Raw genomic sequence first — 20,657 nt, 5'->3', positions numbered from 1 at the left:
TTTATTTATTTGACAGACAGAGATCACAAGTAGGCAGAGAGGCAGGCAGAGAGAGAGAGGGGGAAGCATGCTCCCTGCTGAGCAGAGAGCCCAATGTGGGACTCAACCCCAGGACCCTGGGATCATGACCTGAGCTGAAGGCAGAGGCTTTAAACCACTGAGCCACCCAGACGCCCCAATCAAAAATAGTTTTTAAAAAGAATGAAACACTTGGGCGCCTGGGTGGCTCAGTGGGTTAAAGCCTCTGCCTTCAGCTCAGGTCATGATCCCAGGGTCCTAGGGTCGAGTCCCACATTGGGCTCTCTGCTCAGCAGGGAGCATGCTTCCCCCTCTCTCTCTCTGCCTGCCTCTCTGCCTACTTGTGATCTCTGTCTGTCAAATAAATAAAATCTTAAAAAAAAGAAAGAATGAAACACTTAGGATTAAATTTGCAAATGTACAAAATATATATTCTGAAAATGAAAAACAACAACAACAACAAAAACACTGAAAGATATTAAAGAAGATCTAAATACATGGAAAGGCATTCTTTTTTCACGAGCTCCAGAATGTAATGATATGTTAAAATACTAGTAATCTCCACATTGATTTACAGATCAAACTCCATTAAAATCCAAGCTTATTTCTTTGCAGGAATAGACAAACTAATGCTAAGATTCATATAAAAATGAAAGGGACTTAGAATAGCCAAAACAATTTTGTAAAAGAAAAATTTGAGACACTCACACTTCCTGATTTAAAAAAAAACTTAGCAGTTTTAGAGAAGTGGTAATTTGGACAGTGTGAGATATGTCCACATATGGCATATGGATAGTGATACAGTCATTGAAATAGAATTCAGAGTTCAGAAATAAACCTTCATATTTACAATCAATTAATTTTCAGGGGTGACAAGACCAATGGGGAAAAATTATCTCTTCAACCAATGGTGTCAGATTAACTGGATATCCACATGCAAAATAATGAATTTGGGAACTTACACCATTACAAAAATTAACTCAAAATGTATCAAAAATCTAAATATAAAAGCTAAAAATATGAAACTCTTAGAAGACAACATAGGTATAAAATATTGTGACACATTCAAAGGGTTCAAGGGGACATTTCTCCCAAGAAGGTATATAAATAACCAATAAGCAAATGAAGAGATGCTCAACCTTGTTAGCCATAAAGGAAATATATATCAAAGCCACATGAAATACTTTATAGCCACTGGGATGGTTATAATAACAAAGATAGATAAGGGCAAGTGTTAGTGAAGATATGGAGAAGTTGGAATTCTCAGACACTACTAGTGAGAATTGTAAAATGGTATAGCTTCATTGGAAAACATTCTAACAATTCCCAATTTCACTCTTTAGCATAGGGTCAAAGGAAAAAAGCACATAGGTACATACAAAATTTGCACACAAAAGTTTATAGCAGCATTATTTATAATAACCAAATAGTGTAAACAACCTAAATGTCTATCAGTGGAAGAATGGATAAATAAAATGTGGCATACCCATGTGGTGGAATGTCATTAATTTAAATTAATATTAAATTAATAAAAATTAAATATTGATACATGCTACAACATAGATGAACTTTGAAAATATCATGGTTAGAAGCCAACATGAAGGACAGTACACTGTGTGATACTATTTATGTGAAATGTCCATAGTAGGCAAATCTATAGAGATAGAAAGTAGATTAGTATATCTACTAATTAGTTAGATTAATTAGTAGATAGTTAGATAATTAGTAGATCCCTAAGGCTAGGATGGGCTTTAAGGATTGAAGGATATGGGGTTACATTTTGAAAAATGCCAATATTTTAAAATTGGTTATGGTGATAAATGCATAACTGTGTACATACTAAAATTCATTAAATTGTACACTTTAAATAGTTGGTTTTATGGTATATGAATTGTATTCCTGTAAAACTATTTTTAAAAGGATGAAAGATAATCTATATATATTCCTATATCTTTAAATATTTCTGTGTGTAACCATCTGTATCCACATTACACTAAGCATGAGTTCATACTGCTATCTTTAACTGTCTTCCATTACACAACAGACTGTTTTAGCCTTTTTCCCTTGTTGTAAATTCCCATTCCAACAGTAAGAAACTGGTTGTTCCCATCTACTATCAACTTACTTGTTTAATTCATATATATATATATATAAAATCAGAATTATTAACCATACCTTCATGTGGAAGAGCTTTATCAACCAGAATAACCAGAATACAATACCATGTGCAGTCCCTTTTGTCTTTAGTCTTTAGCTTTTTGTCTTACTGATTCCATTCATTACCAAAGTTACCTAGTTCAGCACATTTACGGGTATTCCTTTCAAGGAGATAGTAACAAACATTTTAAATGCAATGAGATTGTTTTGTTACAGCTGCATTCCCTCTCTGGATCCTCTAACTTCTTAAATGACTCCTCTAAATGAATCTCTATTAAGATGCATTCTTTGTTCTCTAAAGTTTTATGTGCTTTCACTAAAGCCTAACGTCATGTACCCATTATTATAATATCAAAAAGAATAGTTTCATTACCCTGTAAATCTCCTGTGCTTCATTTATTCAGCCCTTCCTCCCTCTCCCTGAATCCCTGGCAACCACTGATCATTTCATTGTCTCTATAGTTTTGTCTTTTCAGAGTATCATATAAATGGAATCAGAATATGTATCCTTTTAAGACTGGCTTATTTTACCTAGTGGTATACATTTGAGGTTTCTCCATGTCTTTTTGAAGCTAGACAGTTATTTCTTTCTACTAGTGAATAAATATGTTCTTGTATAGATGTACCACACACAGTTTTGTTTGTTTCTTTATCCATCCTATGGATAAAGTGCATCTTGGTCACTTTCAGATTTGCCAATTATGAATAAAGCTGTTACAGATATTTTTATGCAGGTTTTTAGGTAAACACAAATGTTAAAATTAGTTGAATAAATATGTAGGAGTGCAGTTCCTATGTAATCTTTTCAGACTTCTTTGAACTCTATGAGAAACTACCAAACTCTCTTGAATTCCGACCAGCAAGGAGGGTGAATTCTTATGATGATGTATCCCACTTGATATAGTCAATTTTTTAGATTTTAGCCATCCTAGTAGATGTGTAATGTTACTTCATTATTTTAATCTGCAATTCCTTAATAACAAATGATGTTGAGCATCTTTTCATATGCTTACTTGCCATCTGTATATTCTTTGATGGGGTGCTTGCTCAAATATTTTGGCAACATTTTAATTGGATTGTTTATTTTCTTGCTAAGTGTTAAGAGTTCTTCATATATTTTGGAAACAAGTCCTTTACCAGAATGCATTATGCAAATATTTTCTTTACATCTGTGACTTTTCATTCTCTTAAGCATATCTTTTACAAAGTAGATGTTTTTAATTTTAAAATATTTTAACATCAATTGTTTCTTTTTATTGATCATGCTTTTGATATTGTATTGAAAAGCGCATTGTTAAACCCAAAGTCAGAGATTTTCTCCTGTTTTCTTTTAGAAGTTTTATAATAATAGTGTTTATGTTTAGATCTGTGATCCATTTTGTGTTAATTTTTATGAAAGGAATAGCATCAATGTCTAGATTGCTCCCTTCCTTCCTTCCTTCCCTCCCTTCCTTCCCTTCTTTCTTTCTCCTTCCTTCCTTCCTCCCTCTTTCTTCTTTCCTTTTTTTTTTTTTTTTTTGGTTGTTGAAAAGACTATCCTTTCTTTTTGCCATTGAATTGCCTTTGTTTCTTTGTCAAAGATCAGTTAACTTCATCTGCATGTTTGCTTTTGCTTTGTTTTGTTTTGTTTGGGGGCATTCTGTTCTATTCCAATAATCTATGTGTTTAGTCTTCAAAAATTTCATGGTATCTTAATTACTGTAGCTTTTAGTAAGTCCTGAATCAGGCATCCTGAGTCCTCCAACTTTTTCTTCTACTTCAATATTGTGGTGGCTATTATGGGTCTTTTGGCTTCCCATGTTAACCTTAGAAACAGTGTATTAATATTCATAAATAGCTGGCAGAGATTTTGGGATTGGGATGGCATTGATTCTATAGATCTAGTTGGGAAGAGTTGAATCCTAAAAATACTGAGTCTTCTAGTACATGAATATAAAATATCTCTGTTTTAATCATCTTTGATTTCTTTCTCCAGAGTTTTGTAGTTTTCCATATATAAGTTCTCACTTATTTTGTTAGATTTATACCAAATATTTCCTTTTTTGTGAGCTATTGTAAATGATATTGTGATTTTCATTTCAAATTTTAATTTCTCATGGGTGATGTATAGGAAAGCAATTGATTTTTGTATATTTTTTTTGTCTCCTGTGACCTTGAACAATTATTTATTATTTCCACGAGGATTTTATTGATTCTTTGGGATTTTCCAGATAGACAATGACTTTTACTTCAGATTATTGCCTTGTTGCACTAGTTGAGACTCCAAGCACAATGTAAGAGGAATGATAAGATGATCCTTGCCTTTTTCTTGATTTTAGAGGAAAAACATTCAGTTTCTCACAATTCCTTCTCTTTTTATTACAATGTACCCTGATTTTCCAGTTTCTTTTTTTCTTTCATCCCAATTCTCCATCCCATCCCAGTCCTGTTGTTATAGTGGAATCAGAGATACCTTCATTTAAATCATGATCTGTATCTTGTCAAGTTAATATAAATCTTTTATATTTAGTTTTCTCATTCTAAATTAGAAAAATATTGTCTATCCTGTGTTGTTAGGATGATTACTTGGGAAAATACTTGCAAAAAACTTTTCGTTTTTCACTTAATGCATGAAAACCTAACTTTGATATAGGCCCTATGCTAAATTCTTGGAATTCAACTGTGAACAAGCCTCAGCTCTCAGAAAAAATAGTTGACAAAAAAAGTCAAGGTCACAATGTATTTTAATAATTATATGTGCTATGAAACCTGTCAGTTCACATATTTTATTTTCAGTACCTAGAAGCTACCATTTTTATTATTATTCCTTTTTCAACTTTTTATACTCTTCTTGAACCATCAAAAGAACTAATGACATTCCCTCCTTTCTTGTATATCTTCTTTATTTCCACCCCACATAACCAGTACAAACAATTCTCCTTTTGATAATCTCTCTAGTTTCTGCACTGTTTTCATTACTTCCTTCTCTTTTCAACTACATATCTCAAACATCTCTATACTTGGGATATACCATAACAACACTTTACGTTTGGTATCATGTATATTTTGGTTATAGTTCCCGTGTAGTTCATACAGCATACATGGAATATTCAAATATAATAATCCAGAGGGCAGTGGTGACAGTAATTTGATTTTTACATAAAACAAATGAAGCATTTAAAACAAGTTTTTTTTTCAAAACATTTATACTAATTAGTTAGGTATACAGCCCATCTTTTTTTTTTTTTTAAAGATTGTATTTATTTATTTGACACAGAGAGAGACAGAGTAAGAGAGCACAAACAGGGAGAGCAGCAGAGGGAGAGGGAGAAGCAGGCTCCCCACTGAGCAGGGAGCCTGACCTGAGGCTCTCTATTCCAGGACCCTGGGATCATGACCTGAGCCAAAGGCAGACACTTAGGCAACTGAACCACCCAGGTGCTCCTACAGCACCTTTTTATAAGTTCATCCTTTACATTTTATAAGGAATAGGAAGATTAAAGAGAGGCTTTTTGTATATGTAAGTATATGGGGATACTTGTCTTGATTTTGTGTTTTAAAGAATAAAAAAAAACAATAATGCATTAGTTTCCTGAAAGATAGGACTTTGTTACTTAGGCAGTGTCTTTGTGACACCCCAGATGTAACTAAATACAACTTCAGATCAGCTTTCAGATATTCTCTGATATATGAGGTGAGCAGCTGAAACAATTCATTACATTGCATTAAAAAAAAATATTTTGGTGGGGACAGTAGGGAAGAACCAAATATGAAGAGGTGGAAAGGGGATAGAGGGTATAGCTAACACAAACATAGAGACAGTGGGAAGAATGTCGGGAAGGTGTCACACTGGGAACAGTTGTTTTGTCATTCTATACTTCCCACTACCTGCAGTGATAAATTTAATATTTTGGCTTAAAACAAGAATTTGTCTTGCTTGTTTCTCCTTACTTTCTTAAAAAATAAGCTAATGAAGCAATAGCATATAAAGGTGTTGCCTGAGATTTGCATATATGTGCATGTGCCCATGTGTTTAAAATACATTAAAATAATTGCTGTCTCTGAGATTTTCAGCTGTTATTGCTGACTCTAGTCTCCAGACTCCTTTCTGTATCAGCAATTTTGTATTTGATTTGGAACATGTTCTAAATATTCTCCACCAAAGACTGGAAAGCAGTCTTGTAGAGAAGGAGTAAAGACATTGCATAGAACTTTGATCACCCTGGTGTGCTTGTTGTCCCTTCAAAGAAAAGCAGTGTTTCAGTATACATTTGGCTGGTTAATAGAGTTTACTTATCAAGTTGTCCTTGTGACTAATGATTTTTGTGCAAGACATTGTAGGAAATTTAGGTGAAGTGATTTACTAATAAAATACATTTTCTTTGACTGACTTCTTTACTTGGAGAAAATAAAGATGAATCTTTATTTTTTTTTTTTTTAAGATATTGTTTATTTATTTGTCAGAGAGAGAGAGAGAGAGAGCAAGCACAGGCAGACGGAGTGGCAGGCAGAGGCAGAGGGAGAAGCAGGCTCCCTGCCGAGCAAGGAGCCCGATGCGGGACTCGATCCCAGGACGCTGGGATCATGACCTGAGCCGAAGGCAGCTGCCCAACCAACTGAGCCACCCAGGCGTCCCAAGATGAATCTTTATTTTAAGGAGTCAAGAATTTGCTCCTTATAGACATGGAATTAAGAAAATAACTACTATCTAAAAAGCTGTTTAGTTTGATAGGCAGTTTTGTGAAAGCAGTTTGCTTATCCGTTTTATAAGAGTAAAGATAACCATTTATTTGGCTTATTCTTGAGCTGAGACTTCCAGTATTTGAGTTACTCTGTGATGTAACTATTGGAATACAAAGTGGATAAATATTTATCAGATATTTAAGTGACTACTAAATAAGAATATTTGTCTAGAATAACAGATTGTGTGTATTTGTGTCTGTGTGTGTGTGTGTGTGTGTGTGAGAGAGAGAGAGAGAGAGAGAGAATATTAATTAAGTTTCTACTCTATCCTGGGGTCTTTCACAATTACTAATCCTCAAAACAAAGCTGTTACTGTCTTATTTATCACCATTTTACAGATTAGGAAAAAGAGATTCATAGGGATTAAGTAATTTTCCGAACATATTAAGTTGTGGATACTTGAGTCATTGATAGATTCTTTGATTTCAATTCCATTATTTTCAATTTATAGCTTTAATCAATCCTTTAGTGAGAAATAAACAATGATTACTTAATTTAACAGGTTCCTCTTACCTTGTCTAACAAAAGGACATTTCCAATAAATATGTAATTTATTTTAAATTAGATTTTCTGTGTGTATAATGCATGTGCCCACTTTCCTTTTTGCTTCTGTACATGAAGTTATGCTTATATACATAGATATTGCAATCTAAGTTCTAAAGTATTGTTTCTTCCCATACCTGTGATCCCCAAAATGGGGAGTGATACAATATTTGGCTTACAAATAAAAAAGTAGAGTTTATGGTATTATTTAACATGAATAATGTGTTTTATATTTCATGTTCCTTTTCACACATTGTAATACACCTATAAACTTACTTTGTGTAATTTTAATGTTGACTTGAAAACATAATTAGAGGACAGGTTTTAAGAGTGAAATCTATAGTTTTAAAATAGGTCAGTTTACTTAGGACATGACAAAAAATTGAGATAACTAAGTGTTATTCATTTGTACTAATAGTTTTTTTTTCTTATGCACCAATCTCCAACCATAGATGTTTATTTTTAAATTCAAAATAAATGACACTTATTACACCTCAATTTCTGGTATAGTGGTCTTGTTCTTTAAACGTTTTTTGCTTTTATTTATGAAATCTAAAAACATGGCTAAATGAAAGTATCTTGTAACTGCCAACATGATAAGGTTTTATACTATACTATCTTAAAGTATTAGGAAGAACCATCAGAAGCATACATTTTCCAGATTTTCTCTTTGTTCTTTTTAAATAATATAAACTGCTCCACATAGCCCCTCTATTCTTTCTTATTGAAAGAAACAATAAGAAAGAGAGCATAGCAAATAAGCTGGGCATTTATAGGGAGAGACATCTATCCCAAGTACTGCAGGAGAAAGGGGAGGAAGTCTTAAAGTGTTATGGATAGGGGGAGGTTCAAAACATAAGAAAGTTATAAGTAAGTTGAGAAGGTAATAAATAAAAGCTTCAACACACTTCCAAATAAGCATGATGTAGAAACGATTGCCCTAAAACAGAGTAATACTGATTTTTTTTTAAATTAAAGGATTTGTTCAAATGTGGATTTTTGTGATTTTTGTTTTAGACACTAGTGATTGAATTATCTTTACCATTGTTGAAGGAAAAAGATAATTGATTTTGAAAATTGATAATTCCATTTGTCATTATTAGTTAGGTATAAAATCCATTCTTTTCCAAATAAACAATCATTATGAATCTGGTTTATCCACAGTTTCAGTCCTAGATACACACATGAATCATTTATGTGTTTGGGACATAGCAGCGTCCCAGCTCAGCTCTCAGATTTCCACAAGCAAGATGACTTGGTACTGAAGGAAATAAGACCTTGGTTGACAAAGATAATATTTGCCATTGACACAGAGTTAGTTTTTTGTAACCCAAACTTGTCATTTCTTAGACAACAAGAATACATAGTGTGAAAATGAGAAAATGAGAAGATAAAAGTTAAAATTCCAAAATATGTCCAGAGAATCATTGAAAGGAAGTTTAATAACCGTACAGTCCCTTTTATCTAGACAAATAAATTAACCTTTGATTAAAAATTACAAAATGATCCATTTGTTGCAAAAATTAAAGCCTGTTTGGTGTCACAAAATGTTTCTTTTTTAAAGGAACAAAAACAGAACTGAGAGGAGGAAAATGGTGTGTAAGTCTATTATTGTGAAATTCTAACCTCTTTTAAAATCCTGTCTTTCAGGAAAGAACGGTGACCATTAGAAGACAAACTGTAGGAGGATTTGGATTAAGCATAAAGGTATCCTGTCTTTTCAGTCTATCCTCAAAGGCCATGCTGTAAAGCCTACATTTTTGTGTATTTTTATTTTTTTGCTGATTAATCAAAATACACTATAAGATAAGAATGGCTATAGCAAACTGTTCAATATTTGGAATGAGATGTAAAATAGGTAAGTTCTCACAAAACCTTGGGCAACTTTTGATTTAGAAATTCTCTTAGAAAAAGTACTTGGGAATTTTACCTGATATTGAACATAGGTCATTCACTTTCTCTGGTGTCATTTAACATGTCAGATATTGTGTTATAATATGCATGTCTTCCTCTAACCAGCCAGAATAGGAGCCACTGCCCTTTCAGTGAATGGAGCAAGAACAAGTTTTAAACTAATAATACATAGTTAAGACTTAGTTGGATTTTGTTCATCTTTTTCTTTGGTTAGTTTCCTTTTTTTTAAGAAACCAACAAATTTTCATATCACAATGCCAAGTATACAGGATAGACAGAATTTTAGCATCTCATTTATTTTAAAAATGACCATACCTGTTCACTTCCATTTATTATTAAATTTTAAAGACCTCTTTTCCTCCTGTATATGGTTGACTAGTAAAGATGTACTATATCTGCAATTTGTCATCACTGAAACAAAACAGAAAATTTGAAAGGGTGAGAAATTACATAAATATTATAAAAGTTAACTCAATGTCTTTAAAGCCCTTTAGAAATCTACGTCTCTGCATAGATAAATGAAACTTAACTTTATCTTGACCATTGGGTTAGGTATTTTGCCTATGTAGGGTGACTATCATACATCTCAGGTATATATTTCATGAAATTTTAACACAGCTCAGTTTATATATGCTTGGAAAGTGGAACTCTAAATTTGGTGATTATCAGTTCTAGTTGACATTATGGAAATGACTTAGAAAAATGTACCTGTGTGGAATAGCATTGTGTTGTCAAGTGATAAGAATATCACTACATAAAGTGTTAGTTTTAAAATATTTATTTAACTTTCCTTTATCTATCATCAGCTAAAACCAGGAAGGTTTGCAGACCAAGTTAATAGGATATGGAAATTATTTTTGTTTTTGCTGTGATATTTATTGGGATTGCTTGAAGGATTTAAAGTTGCCACTAGAGATAGTAAAAAGTCCATGAAAGAGAAAAAAAACTAAGTGTGAATAAAATCCAATCACGAGAGTTGGTTTCATTTGAGATAAACATTTTCGCCTAGTAGGCCTGACTCACTCTTTCTTCTTTTCTTTCTTTCTTTTTTTCTTTTATTTATTATTTGAGAGAGTGTGTGTGTGTGTGTGTGTGCTTGAGCAAGGGAGGGGGCACAGAAGAAACAGACTAGGGGATTGCAATATGGGTCTTGATCTACTACCCATCAGGAGATCATGACATGAGCCCAAACCAAGAGTTTAACACTTAACCAACTAAGCTATGCAGCCACTCCAACTCTGTTTCTGATGGTGGAGCTACATTAGTTTTGTGTAGGCTGGAAATGTTCTTTTCTATTTTTTTTTCTATTTCCATTTATAATTTAAAGCCAATAATACAATGTAATTTATTTTTACTAAAATGGCACAGTTTTAACCTAGGCAGTTTTTAAAACATCAAGAATTTTGCCAAATGAATTATATCCATTTAACATTTTCGTTATTCCAATCCAACTGAAACTCCTACACCTAACTAAATAATTTTTTAAATCAAATGTGTATAGTTTGCATTCATAATATTGACCACAAAAGCAGTATTTTATTTTATTTTTATTTTTTTACATTTTTATTTATTTATTTGACAGAGATCACAAACAGGCAGAGAGGCAGGCAGAGAGAGAGAGGGGAAGCAGCTCCTTGATGAGCAGAGAGCCCAATGCAGGGCTTGATCCCAGGACCCTGAGATCATGACCTGAGCCAAAGGCAGAGGCTTTAACCCACTGAGCCACCCAGGTGCCCCAAAAGTAGTATTTTAATTGTGATTTGTGCCATATGTTAGGAATTCTAACAAAAAAGGCAATTCGTTTACAATTCTTATGACACACTAACCATAGATACTAAAATTAATATTTTTATTTAGAATATTACCCAGTCATTCTGAAAAGATTTTTTTTAGTGTTTTGCAATTTGCTTTTCTTAATACTTACCTCTGACACTTGCTTTTTTATTTTTAAACTATCTTTCAGGGCACCTGGGTGGCTCAGTCAGTTAAGTGCCTGCCTTTGGCTCAGGTCATGATCCCAGTATCCTGGGATCAAACCCCACTCCCTGCTCAGTGGAGAGTCTGCTTCTCCTTGCCTCTGCTCTTGTGCTCTTGCTTGTTCACTCTTGTTCTCTCTCTCTCTCTCCCTCCCTCTCAAATAAATAAAATCTTAAAATAATAAGCTATCTTTCATTCTGTTAATGTTTGTGCATATATATATATACACATATATATATTTCATGTTATATATATATACTATATATGCAGAATGAACATGTAAGAAATCATTTTAGCTTAAACGCAGAATTAATATTTTAATATTCACCATTTATTTATTTTCTTATGTATTTATTTGTGTACCTATTGCTGGAGCAATTTGAGCCAGTAATACAATTATTCACGTAAATATATAAACATATATCTTATCCTTATTTGCTTCAGTTAAGTAATCACTTCCGGCACACACTGGAGATTTTGCAGTGAGAATTATTGACTTAAAACCTGGAATATCTCAACTGGAGATAACAGAAGGAAGAGTGCCTGTTGGACAATTAAAGAGGCTTTAACCAATATAGTGAAGACTCCTACAGGTGCTCCTGAATTTCACTATATTAAGAACATATGTGAAGTTATTTCAATTTTACCTTCTAAAAAATTATTTGTAAAAACCTAACTAAAGGGTAAAAAAATGTTTTTCTTTCTTTCTTTCCGCCAGAAAACACCAAAACACGCCAACATGTGCTGTTACAGGTCAAAGCCAACTGGCCATGCTCTGTGCTCCTGACAAATCTTGGCTCATGGGCCTTTCCTGCCACTGTCACCATTGTGCATGGTGGCAACTCCTCAGTTTTCCCACGTGGTGGTCAGTGCTACAAAAGTTGGTGGGCAACATCACAGGCTTCTTTCATAGCATCTTTCTAATGCTTTATTTATTAACGTGCCCTAGTGGCTATAGACTGTGGGCAGAATGATGTCCTTAAAGCTACCAATGTCCTTTAAGCCTTGATGTTGCCAGTTCATGTACAATGTTCTTATTCCCCAACACTCTCCAGGCAGAAATTCCCCTATAATGGTGGTGAAATAAAAGTGAGCCTTTACCTTCTCTTATTTTCTCTACCTTATTATTGAGACAATATATCTTAGGGATATTAAAACCTCAGGGATAAAAGTTTGTGGCTTAGTCTAAGGTGGCTTAGAGATTGAGGTAGTCATATGTCAGTATGTCTAATTCTAGGTGTTTATAATTTGATATCTTCCCTTGAAGGACAGTATGATGTAGTGCATGTTAAGGAGAGTTTCCATCTCAAAATTTCCTAAAAATCTTAAGGAATAAGAGAAAAACATAAATAAAAATGAAAGATTATATTAGATCTAAATTTCTAAAAATATATTTAAGTTTTAACCCATTTTCCTTTCAAATTTTGTTTATTTCTTCTCTTACTATAGTTTTGCTTTTTTCACCTTAAGAAAATTTTTGGTTTGCACTATTAGGACTTTCTTACAAGATCTAAGACTCTCCTTTGAAAAGCCACATTTATTAATATTTTAAATCATATCCAAAGTTACTAGACCCTCAATGTGGAATACAGCACCCAAAAAGAGCTTTGACATCAGTTACACTGAGATTTAATGTAGAAGTCAGATTTATCTCCAGAGACAAATTTATTTTTTAGATCCTAAAATCCCATTTTTTTTTCATAACAACAGTGTTTTAAAAGATTTATTTATTTATTTATGAGACAGAACACACGGGCATTCACAAGCGCAGGAGTTGGGGGGAGGGGCAGAGGGAGAGAATCTTCAAGCAGACTCCCCACTGCGCACAGCCCTCCCCAGGGCTCTATCTCACGACCCATGAGATAAAGACCTGAGCCAAAACCAAGAATTAGTCACTTAACTGACTAAGCCACCCAGGTGCCCCATAACAGGTGTGTTTTATAATGGAAAGGTAGAGATGAAAATTACCTATGCATCTATGTTAATTCTACAGGAGGGCAAAACAAAACAAAACAAACAAAAACAAAATCCCACAATGCAGAACCAAGGACCTGTGGAGACGTGACAGACTTGTGCTAATGCTCCACATGGCGAAGCAGGTGTCCTGACAAATAGAGCCGCTACTCACAAGGCTGACTATCTTGTTCCATCTTCCCATCCTCTGGTTTAGCTAAACTTTGGTCTTCAGCTCCTAAAAAAGGAAGGGATTCTTTTTAACCCCTGGGGAGCATGCCTATCCCTGGATTCCTGCTAGTTTCTACTTTGTTCTCTCAGTGCAGTTAGCCAATCAAGTAGGAGCAAATGCGCAACTGAACCAAGGTATAATGAGTTGAAATTTGGAGGTACGATATTCACACCTCTGTCGTCATCAAATAGCATTTCATCCACAAGCACCTACTTCAGAACACCTAAATAGAGATTATGGTCATACCTTCTGATCAGAAACTTAGTCATGAAGCACTGCTAGAGTTTTCTGCACTGTGCTCAGTCTTGCACTGTCTTCCAGAAAGCCTTGCTCATTCAAGCTATTTTTACCTTTGTGTTGCTTTTTAGAACACTTCTGGCATCTGCCATAACTTTGGATTTTTTTGACAATTCTTTAGGATTCTCCCTGGCTTTCACCATTATTCATTCTTCCTCAATTTAAACATCGCTCAGAATTCAGTGTGTGTGTGTTTTTCTTTTTTTTCCTTATTAGTTTTTGTTTTTGTCACTCAGTAAAATGTCAAGCTCTTCTTATTTACATTTTTAAACTTCCAAAATATCATTCTCCAAAAACTGAACAAAAAGATGACTAAACTCTCCACTTAAAATCACATAATTTTCTCTGTTCTCAGACTGAAACTGCTTCTTTTATAAAAAAAAAAAAAAGTTCAAAAATTACAGAAGTAAAAACAAGGAATCATTGAAATAGTAATTAGTGAAAGTTTATGCGCACTCACCAAAAAAGACAGTTTGCAGAGCAAGAGCGCTCAAACCAAACCATGGAATGAGACTCAGGATAGATTGCTATAAAAAAACTTACATTGTGGGAAGGCAGTGACTATTTATTCTTCACAGGGACTGGTTATAAAATTATAATTTTCTTAAATGATAAGGAACTGGTTGGTGGTTACCTCATAACAACCTTGGGAAGTAGTTCAAATTTTACTTATGATTTCTAGAGGCATAAACAAGAAAGCTTTGCAAAATAAGCTAAATGAAGCTTTGTTTGTCTGACTAAAGTGGTTTTGTCTGCTCAGAGAATTTTCAAGGCTGGTTTCCATTTGTTTTTTATTTTCACACCTTGAAAGCTCTCAGATTTATCAGGCTGGCTGGCATATCTACTCTTTTGTCTACAGGACATTCTGATCTGGGCCCTTGTCTAGTTTTCCAGAGTTCCTAAATTCCAATGGTCCTTTCTGTCCTTTATTCCTGGCTCTTCAGCTCCTGCCCCGCTTTCCCTCATAACACATCTGTCTTCTGGCCTTCTGGTAGAATCTTTCTTTCAAGGGCTCATCCCTTTTGTCTGGACTATCCTGAAACTTAACTATTTCCAAAAATAACTTAAAGGTCTCCCACACCTGCATTCCCAATAATCACCAAAGCTTTGCAACATAAGACACAATGTTCTTGTATTTTTGCTTCATTCTTATGAGAATCACCATATGGATAATCACCTTAATGCAAGCCACTATCTTTTATTGATCTTCCACATCTTTGAAAATAGAATACCGTATATTTGCATATTATTACATCATACTTCTGGCCATTGTCAGTTAATAAATCACTTTTTAGAGAAAGGGTGTTTTGATTTTTAAAAAGATTTTATTTATTCATTTGACAGACAGAGATCACAAGTAGGCAGAGAAGCAGGCAGAGAGAGAGGAGGAAGCAGGTTCCCCACTGAGCAGAGAGCCAGATGCTGGCTCCATCCCAGGACCCTGGGATCATGACCTGAGCTAAGACAGAGGCTCTAACCCACTGAGCCACCCAGGCTCCCCTGGTGTTTTGATTATTATTATTAGAAAAGGTTCTATAGAGTTATTTTCCAATAGACAATGCTATGTCATCCATGTCCATTAAGGGAATGTTTGTAATCAAAGGTGATTTTTACATGAAATCTTTAACTTTACAGCAATCAAGAATGAAATTGTAATTATTATTAAAATGTTATCATTTATAAACAATAATTGCAAGTATTTATTAACTGTTCCTTAAGTGCCAGATGCTAAGCTAAGTACTTTATATTCAGTTTCATTTGGCCTTTAGTATCAAACAAAGAAGGTAATTATTGCTATTCCTCTTTGGCAATGTGGTTAGGTACTAAGAGGTTAAGTAATTTACCCATTGTTGTACCTGGCAGAGCTGGGTCTAAACCTCACATAAAGCAAATTACATAGTCCTTACTGTTAATAACTATGCTCTGTAGCTGTAGAAGCCAGACTAAATTATCTCTAAACTCTCTACTTGGGAAAATAAGTAATATTTCCTCTCTAAATTATTTACATTCTGGTTTTTTCAAAATTAAACTAAATAGATCAATATTTCCAGGATCAAGCAAGCAGTTTAGTATCAAGGACTTGGTATTATTTGCATCAAATTTACCAAATAAAAATATATGTCTTCATAGCAGCTATAGTAAATGTCTGCATTTTAGGGGCACTTGGGTGGCTCAGTTGGTTAAGCAACTGTCCTCGGCTCAGAAATGATCCCAGGGTCCTGGGATTGAGCCTCACATTAGCTCCTTGCTCAGAGGAGCTTCTCCCTCTGCTTGCAGCTCCCCCCACTTATACACTCTCTGTCTGTCTCTGACAAATAAATAAAGTTTAAAAAAAATAAATTTCTGCCTTTTAATTTATTAGTAGGTGATACAACACACCCTCATTTACATATACTTCTCCTCCCCCTGTTCTCTGTTCTTTTTACTTGAGTCTGATTCTTCTGTTTCCACCAGAGACAATATGGATACATACCTTTACACCATAGAAATAGGAGGATATCAGACAGGTAGTAAATCTGAGGTTGAAGATTATGGATGAATCCCCAAGAGTCAGTTAAAACCACTGATCAATTTTCATTGTAAAGACTGTTTTTAATTAAATAGTTTATTGAGATGCAATTTACATATCATACAACTTAACCACTGAAAGTATACAAGTTAGTGGTTTTTATTATATTCACAGATGTGTGCATTTTAGAACAATTTGTCTTCCCCATGTCCTTGAGCTATCATTCCCTTCTCTCCTTATCTCCCTAACTCAGCTCTAAGCAACTACTAGTGTACCTTCAGTCTCTCTAAATTTTCCTACTTTGAACTTTCATATGAAAGAAATATAGTATGTGGGAGAGACCAATAATTTGTGCCAAATTCAAACTAAGTGATATTAGGAGGTAGGCATGGCACTCAAATAGGTAAGGACATTTTCCCATGATATTTTCAGATTATATTCTTTTAGGTACTTATCCCATATTTGTTCATTAGGCTTTTGACCTTAATTATTGTGTTGTTATTATCTGCTTACAAATATCTTCCTAGCTCTAAATAGATATATAATGGTGGGATCTACTTCTCTATATCACCCCCCAGAGCCCAGAATATGATTGATTGATTAACTGGAATAATGAAAATATCAAATTAAAAATATTTATCTGGCAAGATTTCCAATGATCTAGAAACATCTTGGCTTTGATTTGGTGGAATTTCAGTTATACTGGCAAATTCTTTGTATGGAGTCTTACTTAAAATGCTTCAGATAAGAATTAATATTCTGGTTCCTATAAAGCTAGTTGTAAACTTAATTACGCATTGAATGGTATATATTTTAATAATTTCTGGGATGCACTGTAGAATGTTGCCTCGTTTTCCTTAGTCTTGATTTTACACTGGAACAACAGAGCTCAATTAATTCATTTATTCTCTAAACCTTGACCACAAGCCTGCACCCTGGCTGGCCTAAGAGTACGTTGAGGAGAAGTGCCTGTAAAGGAAACTCTGTCTTGACCCCCTGCCCCTTATAATCCAGTGGGAAAGTAGATATTAATCAAATTGTGATGTAAATAAATGTAAATTATAGCCTGGATTCAGTGTTACAGAAGTGAATTACTTCAAGTGAGGAGACACTGATGAATGGGATCCTTTAGCTAAAATTCTGAATTTGAGTGAGGGTTTACCAGGTTAAGAGTAAAAGAAAAAAACAAACATGCAGGCAGAGGGGATAGTGTATAATGATGTCCTTTGGTGTTCGAGTGATAAACGTCCAGGATGAAGACATAAGGCAGGTTGAGGCCTTAAGACAGAGGGCTGCTGAGGATCTGGGGTTTTATTCTAAGTGTCACCTGTTTCAAACAGGATGAGTTGCACTGGAAAACCTTACATTTCCCCATTTAGGTCCAGAGCTAAATCTTATTAATTTTAATAGAGCTGGACTGCTCTCACAAATCATCCAATAAATTAAGGTACTATGATTTTAAGTTCCAATTTCATCTCCTGAGTTTTGGCTAAAAATTTATTCTTTAACAATTGATTTAAGAATTCTTTCAGAACTCCTACTGTTTGATTAAAAAAAAAACAAATTAAAAAAAACACTTTTGGACTCAAACCATTCAAATTTCAGGAGAAATTTTACATTTAGAAGAAAAACTTGACAAAATATGGGTTAGTTTCAGTCTGTCATTTAAACATAGTTCTAACTCTCTGGTGTTGAGGGAGGAATGGGGTTACTGAGCTGGCCCTCAGAAATTGCTATTTCGTTTTTTTGTTTTTTGTTTTCCCCTAGATAGACCTCAGGGAAAGGTTTCCCACTGTCCTACCATGGTACTTGGCATTAGAAATCTGAGCGCTAAGGAATTTTTGGATTCAGTAGTGCAAGGAGAGAAAAATGTGAAAAGCAAAAACAGCTAAAGAAAAACACTCTGATGACAGCCACACAGACAAGAAAAAAATATGTGACATAAAAATATGTGACCAAAAAAGTGACATAAAAAATGTCACTTTCTGTCCCCAAATATCTGAACCACAAAATATCTGGTTGAGTTTATTTCTTCTTTTTATACCACCTAAAACTTCATTGGTGGATGATTAGTCTCTGTTAACTATTTTTTTCTTCTAAGAAATGGAGACATATTCTTAAAATCCTTTCCAATTTCCAAGTATCTCTAGAAACTAACTGTAACCATGGGCATTTAATTTCATTGTACATTCTTAGCTCCTCCTTAAAATCATTCTTCAGTATGTTTACAACAATAGCTCTTAGGCCTGGCAAAGCTTTTGACTTTATTTATTCATTTGTTCATTCATCAATAAACATTTCAAAGATAAAAAAGAAAGATATTATTCCATGCACTGGGTTTACATCTATGTATGAAACAAATTACCAGAAAAATTCACTGCCCTCTTGGAACTTATATTCTGCTTAGGGATGGGGGAAAATGAATGAAAATGAATAATAAATATAATAAATGAATAAAGATAATAGTAGGTTGGAAACTGATAAGTATAACGGGAAAGAAAAAATAGAACAGAAAAAGGGAGTTGGGAACTTGGAACCCTAACTAGTAAATATTAAGGGTCTTAGAACAGATTAGTGTTAAGCTTATTTACCACTCTAATGTCATATAATTTTATTCATAAATCTTAATTGATATACTAGGATAATAACTACCTTGTATTCAGTGTTTGTTGTGTGCTAAATAAGGACTCATTTCAATTATACTATCAGACACAAATCACTATCTTTTGATCAAATGAGAAGTCATCTTAAACAGGATTTGGGCTTATTATCAATATACTGACCAAAAGGCAAAGCAGAATTAGGAGCCATGTCTCTTACACAGAGCTAGTCCTGGTGGGTAGGTGGGTATTTGGTTGGTAGGAAATAGTGAGTAAAGTGAGTTAGCACTGGGTTTGAATTTCAGTGTGAGGAAGACAGTTTTCAATATTTCACTTATTATGTTTCTTCTTTAATATTCTGGAAATAAATTAGGACTAATTGCCAAGAAAATGTTGACTACTACTACTTTTCTCAAAAACTATTGCCCGCCTTATATTTAAGTATATTGGCAATTGAGTACTAAAAACTGACATTCATGGAAAAAATAGGGTTCTAAAATAACTTTTGTTTTTAAATAAATAAAAGGTTTAGGAAGTTTATGTGTTCTGAAGATAGAGAAACCCAGTTGATTTTAGATCGTCTTTTCAACTGTCCTATGTTAAAAGTGCTATACTTCTTTAATACATGACATTTTATTTTCTATTATTAGTTTTTTTATAATTTTTTATGATTTTATTTATTTATTTGGGGGGAGAGAGTGAGAGAGGGAGACAAAGCAAGAGCAATAGGGGGTTGGCAGAGGCAGAGAGACAAGCAGACTCCTTGCTGAGCAGGGATTTTTTTTCCCCATAGGAGCTCCATCCCAGGATCCTGGGATCATGACTGAGGTGAAGGCAGATGCTTAACTGACTGAAGCACCCAGGCACCCCAACATTTTATTTTTTAGTGAATTTATTTGATTTTTCAACTATTGGTTTCAATATTCTCAGCTCTGTAATATTTAAACAGAATTTTTATGCACTTATTTCAGGATTTATTTTGTTTCCTTCCATATAGGTCTCACTTATTTATTTTTTTTTAATTTTCTCTTATCTGGTCAGTTAGATGAAGAATTATCACAGTGTTTTGCCAGTATATTTTATTCTGTTGTTTCATATGTGCTTTCACACATAGAGAAATCTAATATTAATTAAAGAAATGCAGATGATCACTTTCCCAACATGCATATGCACACTCTGATTTTTTGTATCATTTTGTGCAGTTAAAGGTCTCTCTAGTTACTTAACATCCCAAGGGGTCTGTGCTTGGTCACCAACATAGAGCAACTTAGCTAGTTAATGGAAATACATAATTATCTGGCATTTAAACAAAATAAGAAATTCTACAATGGACAGCATGCTACGCATTGGAAAGAATGGCTATTTAAGGCATTTCCAATCTTTAATTGAAAAACAAAAGCTTTCAAAGTCAACTATTATTAATTGCTAGATGTCACAGTATATTCTGAATAGGTAGATAAGTTTTTTTGGGAGCACTATCTGCTGAGTAGAGAAATTCCACAAGATTATTTAGATTGTATCTGGTGTCCATTAACATATTATTCTTAGCATGTATAGTTTCCTAATTAAAGGCAGAATTTTTACTTTTGCAATTAAAAAGCACAACATATGGTTTTTTTCTTTGCAGGGGGGAGCTGAACATAATATTCCAGTTGTCATTTCAAAAATCTCCAAGGAGCAAAGAGGTAAAGTGTTTAGAGAATTACATAGCACCTGTTCCTTTGTAAGCCATCCT

At 33.9% G+C, this 20,657-nt stretch overlaps 1 protein-coding gene across 2 annotated transcripts in view; it reads left to right on the top strand.

The window, feature by feature from the left end:
* The window catches only part of LOC111155451 (syntrophin gamma 1), a 357,699-nt gene that overhangs the window by 46,181 nt on the left and 290,861 nt on the right, over positions 1 to 20,657 (top strand). For both annotated transcript variants that reach the window (XM_022515614.1, XM_022515615.1), the window contains exons 3-4: positions 9,091 to 9,147; positions 20,550 to 20,607. In XM_022515614.1, the coding sequence (XP_022371322.1) occupies positions 9,091 to 9,147; positions 20,550 to 20,607 (115 nt within the window). The remainder of the gene's footprint in view (positions 1 to 9,090; positions 9,148 to 20,549; positions 20,608 to 20,657) is intronic.

The sequence above is a fragment of the Enhydra lutris genome, unplaced genomic scaffold (genome assembly GCF_002288905.1).
Source record: "Enhydra lutris kenyoni isolate GAN:26980312 unplaced genomic scaffold, ASM228890v2 scaffoldscaffold41, whole genome shotgun sequence".
Lineage (NCBI taxonomy): Eukaryota > Metazoa > Chordata > Mammalia > Carnivora > Mustelidae > Enhydra > Enhydra lutris.
Note: the sequence above shows the minus strand (reverse complement) of the source record. Positions and strands in the feature narration are given on the sequence as shown.